Source organism: Panonychus citri, unplaced genomic scaffold (genome assembly GCF_014898815.1).
Source record: "Panonychus citri isolate SS breed McGregor unplaced genomic scaffold, ASM1489881v1 Contig00139, whole genome shotgun sequence".
Taxonomy (NCBI): domain Eukaryota; kingdom Metazoa; phylum Arthropoda; class Arachnida; order Trombidiformes; family Tetranychidae; genus Panonychus; species Panonychus citri.
Window position 1 is genome coordinate 1,922,776 of NW_026515544.1, and position 10,985 is coordinate 1,933,760.

Here is a 10,985-nt window from a genome sequence, read left to right on the forward strand (position 1 = left end):
ATTGGATTTAAATATAAGCGCTCGGTTCAAATTCTTACAATTAAACAATTAAATTTACGAATTAAATTTTTTTTCCTCTTAATTGCAATTAGAATTAGTTAATTTTTTATCTATTCCGTTGATTTTCCGATTGAATTAAATGTAATAGGATTTGTTGTTTTCGATATGCAAATTAATTGGAAACTCAATTTTCTTCATCTAATTTGATTGACTTTTTAGTCATTTAATTGTTGGAAACTCGTTAATTAATTGTTATTTTGACGAAATGATTTTTGATTTGTTTCAGTTGAAAGTTAATATTTATATATCGCAATTAGAGATATTAATTAATTACTTCTTTGATTTTATACATATTTATATATATATTGATTGATATTTTGTTTTTGTTGGACAAATTATATTGCAGTCAAAATATTTATATAATGACATGGGATCGCAATTAGTTAATTAATCAAGGTTTGATAAGAGCATCAGAATTGTTTGTTTATAGCAAAGGTTAATTATGAATGAGTTTCAATTGAATGAGTGATTTCATTTTCCATGGATAGTTAGTTAATGGAGAGATTGTGAGATTGAACAATTTAAATGATTAACATTTCACCAATACAGAGATAGAGAGGGAGAGAGAGAAGGTGAGTAATTATAACAGATAAAGTTATTAATTAAAAATAAATTGATTGTTTTTCAATGAGACAAGTCAAATTATTTAAAGCAAGAGATTAAGAAATTGTTTTATCATCATAATCTTAAATTATATAATAATAATCATCAACTGATTCCAGGTTTGAGCCACAAGTAAATGAAAACTTATCATGAACAATTAAATTATCACCCAAAGCAAAGCAAAGTGCTAATTGAAAGTAATTAACTTTTCATTCCTTGATTTAAATTGGACCAATAGTTAACTTTTTGTTTGCCATTGTAGTTAATTGAAAAGCTTAATCGACAGAATTAGGATTAGGATAATAAGAAATCCATTTGTATCATAATCTTGAAATTAATTTTCCATCTAAATGATTGATGTTAGTTGACAAATTTGATGAGATTTTGATTCGTAATCGTTGTAAATTGTCACGATTAAACCTCAAGAAACGGAGCCTTGGGTCACAGCGAAAACATCATCGATAATCATCTGGGCCACTTTGTATGCTAATTCCTCTTTCTCCTTTTCCTCTAATGAATTTTGTCTGAACATTTTAACCGCTCTCGATAAACTCAGTCCATTGGATTTCCTGTTAACTGGTTGAGGTTGAAAATGTGATATAACTTTACCATAACGATCAACGGTGACCATTTGCAGGTCAGTTGCATAATCCCGTCGCCAGATTGAATCATAATCATCTAAATTTGATAAACAAGGTTTAGAATTTAAATCACGGCCACAATTTACAACGGAAAGTGAAGAAGAGGATAAACTTTGCTGTGAAGTTAATGGACCTGAGCGATCACTTGAACCTGAATCACGACGAACCCTTGAAGAAGATACCAAACCAGGTTCACTATTTATTTGTAACGATTTAATTGACTCATCAAGAAATGAGAAGAAAGTTTGACTTGATAGAAATTGTTGAAAATAAGTTTCCTCAAAATATTGCATCAATATGGAAATTGGCTTATCGAAACTGGACTTATCACCTCGTCGAACCGATTCCTCTATTTGGCACTTAAGCGTTTCACTCATCTCAAGATAACTTGGTGATTCAATGGAGAAAAATCTTTGATACAAGATTGTCAGGTCATCTTTTGTAATACAATCGGTTTTCCTAACATTTTCTGCCATCACTAGAAAATCAATATAATGATTCATTGTTTCATGTTCCATGAACTCCATGAAATAGAAAAGCGTTGAATCATTGTAAAGTATATCGGGTAACCTTAAATGTCCACTGGTCAATACGGAAACTTGATATTTACAGAAGTAATAACTTTTACAATACTGATTATAATAAGAGGTTTCCAAATGATTAACTATCCATTCAGCAAGGTCTTTGAATAAATTTTCACCCACCGGTGAGGAGGAATCAGCTAATCTTGATTCAATTGTTGTCACAACCACATCACTAATACCCAATTGTTTATATTTATCATGAGATAGAAATTTATCCCAAATACCTTCAGCATCTAATTTAAAATCAATCTCTGATGTTATAAATTCTTTGGAAAATCTTTGGAAACACTCTAATTGTATCCATAGGCGAATCAATTGTTTGCTTGTTGATCCACGAGATTCCATGAATTGGACAAAATATGAAAGACTTTCATGATCTTTAAGAATATCCATAAGAGTTGGTGATAAACGTGATCGTGTTTCTAACGGTTTATTTTCATCGTAAATTGCTTCAGCAATTTGCATCTGATAGCTTCGATTAAGATTACGATGAGATGATATTCCAGGTGAATTAAGGCTAGCTCGAAGGGCGATACTAGAGAGACTATTGTTACGATTTGATGATGAAGAAAATGGTGATCGAGTGATATCAGGTAATTTCTCAAGGGTTGATGATGATGTTTTCCTTGTTGTTGTTGCTGCGACTGAAGATGATGATGATGAGGAGGATGAAAAGGGTGGTGTGGATGTGGTGAATGGTGAACATGTTGATGATTCATTTGTATGGGTAATTTCATTGCCCATCGAGAGTATTGCGTTGATCCCATTCTCTCGATTTTTATTTGCTGTCACAAAAAAAGAATAGAAAGAAAGAGAGAACATTGAAAATTAGATCAAATGGAGAAAAGAACAAATCAACAAGTGTATACAGAGAGAAATTCATCAAATACACTTGATAGAGATGAAAATAAGGTTAACAAAAAGTGAGAATAAATCAACAATTCAATAGTCTACCAATTAATTACGATTACGTGAAGATAAGGTTGCTAAGATTGATTGAAGAAAAATAAACTTCCTGATGTATATTATGATTATTGTTTTCTCATCAAGAGGAGCCTCTTGACAGAACTAGAAATTAGAGTAATCATTTGGAAAGAGAATTAGTCTGAATATCATGATACATGTGAATATAAATTCGGGAATAAAGAGAAATGACCAATTTGTTAAAAGGAAAACGAAATGAAAAAAAAAGGATTATCATGAATATTATTGATTCGAATTGATATTATTCTGATAACTAACCTTTTCTGCGGAAAAAATTAAGATTCATCTTTTGTTGATCATAGTTAAAGGGAAAATCTGTACAGTCATGGAATATGTTGATTCTCCTGATTCAGCTGATTTCTTGGTTTCAATGAATTTTCTTGAAAAGGACAATCAAAGTGTAAAGGAAAAGCCAAATTCACATTGGAAAAGGTTGATTATGATTTTGGTAATTTTGGCGATTGTCAAACTTGAATTGATACGCGTAACCAGCTGATGACTAATTGGAATAGTTTACCTGTAGATTAAAGAGATAAAGAAAGTGAATAGAAAGAGAAAATACAAAGAGAAGGCGTTAGAATGAAAGAAAAGAAAGAGAAAAATCAAAATTCAATAGGATTGACAATCTCTCGGTAACAAATGATATTAATCACAATACCAGTTTACCTTATCCTGAGATGACAATATAGAACTCAATCAATGACAATTATCTTCAATAACCTTTGCTACATGGAAATTGAAGAGAAACAAAGGAGAATAAATCAAATTAAACTTACATAATTTTAATTGCTGATCAATTAAGGTGTTGAAAGAATCCTTTGAATATTAGTAACATCTAATTGCGATCATAGAGTTTTAAACGAAAAGGGTTTAAACGAGTATTCTAACTAAAGAAATACAGATTGATTAGTTAACTATTGTCTCTCTTTCTCTGTGCGTATAAATAATTGCTAATGAAAATAAATGATTACAAATAATTAGAGAAAACAATTATCATTCAATAAACAATTTAACCAACGATCAATTGTCAATAAACAAGAAGGAAAAAAAGAGAGACACAAACAATTAACTCAAAGTAACAGAATGGAAACAGATGAAATTATAGAATCAGATTGTCTATTCTCAGAGCTGATGACAATTTAACCGGTTGAGAACAATTAACTAATTATAATTAAAGATAAAAAAGATCAACAAAAAAAATGATTCGTTTCAAAACAATAACATTAAGAGAAAAAGAAAGAGACAAAAATTTGTCTTTCTTTTTAGAGAATCGATACTATCGTTTCTTCAATTTCGATATATCGAACATTTATTTCGCCGACAAATTTTGTTAATAAATTAATCACTTTCGCGTTTACATTGAATTAAATTTGATAAAAGATAAATTCAATTCGATTTTCAATGTTTTACAATTAAGAAAAGAAGGTTGATTAACAAAAAAAAAAGAACAAAAAATAATAATTGAATCATGTTTCGACTATTAATTGTACGAAAATAATTGTGGATTGTTATCTTAATCAAAGTAAATTGTGATCAATTTTGAGAACATAATTAGTTAATTGTAATTGGATAGTTTGTTTCAGAAGTAAAACACAATATCATTTTGGTTATCATTTATCTTTCGCTGTCAATTAATAGATATTAAAGTTTCAACTTCTCCAGAGTTTTTTTTTGTTTTCCATCAGAAGTTAATCAAAAACTTTTCAAGATTTACAATTTTACAATTGAAATCTTTTTGGTTTATAATTGTGATAATTAAGCAAATTTTTCCGATTGTTTTGTTTTTAATTGTTTGCGCTGTTCACTCTGATTATGTGCAGGTTTCTATTATCGGAGTGGTGTCAATATCACTTGTCATACTATCATTAAAGGTAAGCTCAACTGTTTCACCTCCTTCCTCCTCTTCAGTTGATGAACCAAAATCTTCCGGTGAATTGCGAGATGAATAAATAATTGAATTCCTAGTATTGTCATCTTCATCATGTTCAATGTCCATTTCACGATTTTCATGTTCATTGTCCAAATCACGATCATCTCCTGCACCATTTTCCATTTTCACATCGTTACTTTCATTATCATCAAGAGCATTGTTTCCATCATGCAAACTTTTCATGTCTGATCTGCGTTTCCTTTTCTTCTGAGAATCATACCTAAAGAATAAACAACAACAACAAACAATTAATTAAACACAAAGAAAAAAATTAAAGCAAAAAAAATAGATACACAATCAACAAGATATGATTAATAAATCAACACAACTAACAGCTGATTTCTGTTTCAAACTGTTTTCAAAAATTAGGTAAAAGTTTAATTTACTTGTAAACTAAACTGTTCCTTTAACGATGATTTATCAGGATAAAAAAGAAATGAATACAATTAGTGATTCAAGTCTAGTGATTAGTTAAGAGTTGACGGGAAATTGTGGCAAATCATAAAATGAGAAGCTAAATAAGCTTAAATTTGATGGGGAGAAAGAAAAACTTACCAAGTTTTGGTTTTTCTTCTTCTCTTTTTTCGTGAAGATTTTGAAGTTAAAATGGTTGAATCATTATTAGAAGGCAGTGGGATCAATGATTGTTTGGCCGGTCCAATTGGACCACTTTTAATTTTTTGTTCATCTATAGTTAATTCGGAGTGAAGTATTTCATCTTCTTCGGCTCCACTTCCATCTTGACTGCAAGCACTATTTGGCGCAATTAAGGGTGTCCAACGAAGTCCATCTTCTTCAACCCATAATCTACTTTTACGTAAACTTTCAATCATTTCCGTTTTCATTTTAATATTATACTTGGGAGATCCTTCCTCATCATGGTAATCAATCATGTCAAAGGTTTGCAAAGTAGATGCAATATCATGTACATTCATTCCAGTTTCTTTGGAAATTTCTTCTAAATTAATTGTCTCCTTATCATGGATATATTTTAGAATTGATGATTTCCAAAAAGATTGGTAAGATAATTTACCAAGATCAGATAAAGGTTTCTCAGGTGTACCAGCCATTCCTTCACGGCGAGAAAGTAGATAACTAAACTCAATGAGAAAACGTCCATATCCTTGTCTCTGATAAACAGGAAGTGTCATAATACAAGAAACGTTATATTTTTGTGCACAATGTTTTTCCTTGCTGAAATATCCAACAAGATGACAGCCTAAAGAGAAAGTAAAAGGAGCAAAAATATATCAATGAAAAGATGAAGATAAAAATGATGAGAAATATACACAAACAGATAAACAAATAGAGACAAAAGTAAATTCTATAGAGAGAGAGAGAAAGAAAATATATATAAATTGTTTACCTTTCTCATCATTTCTGGTTAATACATAAAATAGAAAAGGTTCGACATCATAAAATAAAGTTTTATGATCGAGAAATAATTTTGCAAGAAGACATAAATTTTGACAATAGATTTTGCTAACAAGACCATCTACCTCGAAAACACTTAATTGAACATCCTCATCATCGATTCGATGATTATTACGATAAATCTCAGTCGCTGGTGGTTGAAAAAGAACACATTTCGTCTGTAAGAAAAAAGAGAAACAGAAAATTAGAAATAGAATTAACTTGTTTTTTTAAATATTCTATTAGACGGATAATAATGATGATCTTTTCTAATAAAACGAATAGTGTTCATTTAGATTATTGAATGGAGATAATATGCTAATTTAAATCGATAATTTCTCTATATAGTTGGTTGATTGAATGGTTTTTCGCTTTTTAATCAACCAAGAGTTTTCTTGTTTGATGCTTTTGGCCTCTTCTTATTTGCGTCGACTAACTGATTTACTCATCTAGAAAGGAAAAGGTTTTCGCCTTGAGGAAAAGGGTTAATCTAAATGAACACCGGTCGTTAAATTTATCATCAGCTTCGGGCCAACTTACTGAATGTCTTTCTAAAATGGGTTTACTTTTCATGTATTTAAGACAAAATTCACAAATAAATAGCTTATGCAATCTAGCATATTCTTGAGGGTAAGGAGATGAGTACCAGGTATCGATTTCAAATTTTCCAAATTCAATTGCGGCTGGACATCTAAAGGTGATTGTAGGAGAGCCTCCACCGCCACCTCCTGTTACAATTGAACCATTGCCGGGTGTTTCTGCACCCGAACAGTTTATACTGGAATAAGAGTTAACCTTTTTCTCTTTGTGGTCTTTATTATCACGAAAAGAAGATGGTATTCCCGTTTTATCCTTTAATGGTGTACAAATTTGAGTGGAAAATTGTTTCTCAGCTACTTCTTGAGCTTGTTTAAATAGCTTTTTATCCAACTCGGTTACACTGGTTGGTAATGTTCTCAATGGTGGTGAAACTTGTGATGTAGTCATCATCCAAAATGATGACTACAAAAAGGAGATAGAATAAAAGATAAAGGAAAACAAAAACAACAACAAAAAATGGAGAGAAAGAATAAAAGAGAAAGAGTAGAAAAGAAAAATGGAAGAAAATGAAACACCAAAGTAAAAGAAAATAAAGCAAAAATTGGTAAAAAATCAATCAGGAATATAAGAAATGATGAAGGAAAGATGATGATGGACAATACCAAGAATATGTAGATGAGGTAGATGATAATAACCATGAGATGAGAGTAGATGAAACCATAAGAGAAAAGAAAAAATAGAAAAAGAAAACATTATTAGATGATTTACAAATTTTAGGTTTTTACTGTAATAACACCAAGAAAAAAACATTAACCAGTTTCTGGTTGTTACTCTTCATGGAGACAGAATCTCATGCAGATGGAACAACAAATAGAGAGAGAGAGAGAGAGAGAAAGGAAAACAGTATTGAAAGGATAACCGCGCTTTTTATGATTGATTAAAGCTCAACATCGATTGAAAATGATTGGATACTTACCCAAAGGTTTAGAATCTAATTTACGTTGTTTTTTATATTCTATTTCTAATATGATCTCTCTTCCGGTGACAACCTAAGGAAAGACAAAGATGGTTGAGTAACATTATTCTTTACATGGATAGAAGCAAAAACAGAGAGAAAAGAAGCAAATGCCAATAAAGCCTAAAGATTTTCTTCCAAGAAAACGAAAACGAGAGACAAAGTAAAAAAGAGAAGCTTAAGAAATACAATATGAAGAGCAAGTCATTCTTTAGAAAAATTTTTTTCCATTTTCTCTTTCTCTCTATATAATTTTCTACTCTCTTTGTCTGATTACTTACATTTCTTTCCTGTGTAGAAACTTTGATTGTTCATATAATAGAGTATAAAATGTACACATTACAAAATGACGTTGAGAAACATGCCAATAATTAAATAAATCAAAATTAGAAACAATTAAATGTTAATTGGGAGATCAAAGGAAAAAAATTCTCATTCGGTTTTAAAACAATAACAATAAGAGAAAAAGAAAGAAAAAAAATTCTCTTACCTTTTCTTACCTTTTCGATACTATCGTTTCTTTATCTTCGATACATTGATCACATTTTCGCCGACAATTAATTCAATCAATTGAACTTTTTCATTTCTCTCCACAAATCAACCGATTAAATTTCATTAATTGTAACAAAATTCAATTCTTCAAATGTAAACAACTCTAATTGTTACCACCATTGATTAGAGATTACAAATGATTTGATTAATAACAAAGTCTTTAAATTGATTTGTTTGTGATCAATTAATTTGGATAAGTGAACAATTAATTTTTCGTAACTAATTAAAAGTTATTCAATGTTGATATTGATTTGGCTTGAAGGTAGATTAGTTAATTGTGATGATTTGTTTTAGAATTTAAGTTTAAATTGTTATCACTAGATGGAAATAGTATCTTGGTAAGTGTTTCATTCATTGATTTGAACAATTAGTTGATTGTTGGACGAATTTTAATTGTATTGGAAAAGATTTAAATTCTTCTGAATGATTTAGATGAAGGTTTTGTGTTTCTTAAGAAAATTATGAGAAATTTGAACAATTCAAATGATCCAATAAGAGTTAACAAGTTGAAGCTTTTTCTGTAAATATGATAACCTAATCAAATGTAATTTAATAAGAAAACAATTTACAACCTTTATCTAAATTGAATAAAGTTCAGTGGAAAAGATCAACCAGCAAATTGTTCAGCTTAAATTCTAACCGATTGATTTTTTCAGCGGTGTGAAAAATCAGCTGATCGACATGTACAATTAACGAGTAATTTTCACCCTGAAAATCGGGATCATTGAAAAAAGACAATGAAATGTTCCCATCGGTGATCAGAAAGTTCATTTACAGTTCTGAGTAAGAAAAGTAAATGAATGTAACCCTGATTTCTTAGGCATTATCATCACAATATTACTCACCAAGACCAACATTATCTACACACACGGAGTGGAAACTATGGAAATCGAAATACAAAGAGAGAGAGAGAGAGAGAGAGAGAGAGAGAGAGAAAGGATGAAACATGATAGACGGTGGAAAGAGCAAGAGAGAGGGTGGAAAGAATAGAAGAAAAAATCTAAAGAGAGAGTAAGGAATATATAAAACTCAGATTCCTCCGGGAAAAATGATGATATCAACAAATTTTGCTCTTTCGCACCATTAGGAGGTTATCTTACTTTTCCTCTGTCTAGTTGCATATATATTTTACTTTTAACACAGTATTTTCAAATGGCACGCTTGGGACATCTTCAAGGAAGAGGAAAAGACTTCAGTGAGCTAGAACCATCTCATCATCATCATGTTGATGTTGATGAGAGGTGGAGAGAGAATGAGAGAGAGAGAGAAAAAATCTCTATGAGATACAAAGTCTGATGGAGAAGCAAAAAATATCAAGTAAGGTAAAAGTTCAATCTTTGTGATAGAAGGTATCATTTGCTGAACAATTCCGAAAAATATATGCAATAAACTTCATTGATGACTTTGATTCTGAAGATGATAGAGGATAAAACTCTCCTCCTCTCTCTCTCTCTCTCTCTCTCTCTCTCGTTCTCTTCCATCATCTCCATCATCAATTTTGCAATCGAAAAAAGTTCAAATTCGAGGAGAAAAATATTCGATAAAGTTTTTTTCTTTCTCCTCCATCACCTTTAATGTTTCTCTCTTCATGTTATCTTCTTGTTGTTGATTCATCTTCATGATAAATTTTCATTATAATTGATTATTCTCACTGCTTAAGATCAATCGAAAGGTCTAACGGTAAATTTGACTCGATCAAAATTAACATGGAAACATAATTAACTTTTTATTTCTGTTGCTGAGTAAATCATTTGTCTTTTTTTTTGTTTCCAACTAGAAAAATATTATGATAGATGAAAATGTATTAATAATATTAATAAGAATGAGAAAAAAAATCTATTATTTGAAATTCTGGTGAATTGATTCATCAAATTTCATGATGATCATTCAGATGATTCAAGATGATTATCGATTAAATTGATTGAGAGTGGAAAGGATTATCATTATATTATTGTGTATTAAAGGAAAATGATTGTTATCAAATGAATTGGTTAAAATTAATTCATCATCATGTTAATATTCACTAGAGAGGAATAAGTTAAAAGAAAGAAGAAGAAAAAAAGAAAATGATGAAAAAGATGAGGATGGAGATGATGATAATGATGATGAGTGTTAAACTACATCTAAGGGAGAGAGATAAATAGAAATCTATATAATAGTAAATATCAAAGATAAAAGATGAGGATGAGGATGAAAACGTTCAAGAATCATAAGTTAGTGTATAAATTGTATATATAATGTAAATGTGAGGAAAAGGATGAAGAAAAAAAGATGATGGCGAAAGAGAGAGAGAGAGAGAGAAAGTCCAAACAAGAATGATTGAGAAAAGTGATGAAGAAGAGGAAAATGATGATGATGATGAGGATGACAGAGAAAATAAGAAGAAGAAGAAAAAGAAGAGAGCAATTTATCATTTCCCTTTCCGAGTCTTTTGGGAAATACATTGCACTTCTCGTTACGGATCGAAGATGCAGAGAAAGAAGAAGATGAAAAAGAAGAAGAAGAAGATGATGATGATGATGATGAGGAAGATGATGATGACTATGACGATGACTTGATGAAAAAGTTTTTCCAGAAAAAGAGGATAAAGATGATGATGGAGAGATAGGTTAGCATTTGGATAGAAAATGCTTTATGTAAAAACAGAGAAACTCAAACTATAC

The 10,985-nt window shown here is 30.3% G+C and overlaps 1 protein-coding gene across 3 annotated transcripts; it reads right to left on the reverse strand.

The window, feature by feature from the left end:
- Window positions 1-223: 223 nt before the first annotated feature.
- Window positions 224-8,221, reverse strand: LOC128393944 (histone acetyltransferase KAT6B-like). 3 transcript variants are annotated; one of them, XM_053354174.1, is made up of 7 exons: window positions 8,052-8,221; window positions 7,732-7,804; window positions 6,756-7,217; window positions 6,169-6,394; window positions 5,358-6,021; window positions 3,649-5,022; window positions 3,131-3,389 (listed from the first exon to the last, which is right to left on the reverse strand). In XM_053354174.1, the coding sequence occupies exons 3-6, from the start codon at window positions 7,203-7,205 to the stop codon at window positions 4,683-4,685; spliced, it is 1,680 nt and encodes a 559-aa protein (XP_053210149.1). In that variant the 5' UTR covers window positions 7,206-7,217; window positions 7,732-7,804; window positions 8,052-8,221; the 3' UTR covers window positions 3,131-3,389; window positions 3,649-4,682. The 3 variants fall into 3 exon arrangements, with proteins under 3 accessions (XP_053210151.1, XP_053210149.1, XP_053210150.1); XM_053354175.1 differs by lacking the exon at window positions 7,732-7,804; XM_053354176.1 differs by lacking the exons at window positions 5,358-6,021; window positions 6,169-6,394; window positions 6,756-7,217; window positions 7,732-7,804; window positions 8,052-8,221 and adding an exon at window positions 224-2,673 and having other exon boundaries at window positions 3,649-4,091.
- Between the last annotated feature and the right edge of the window lie 2,764 nt (window positions 8,222-10,985).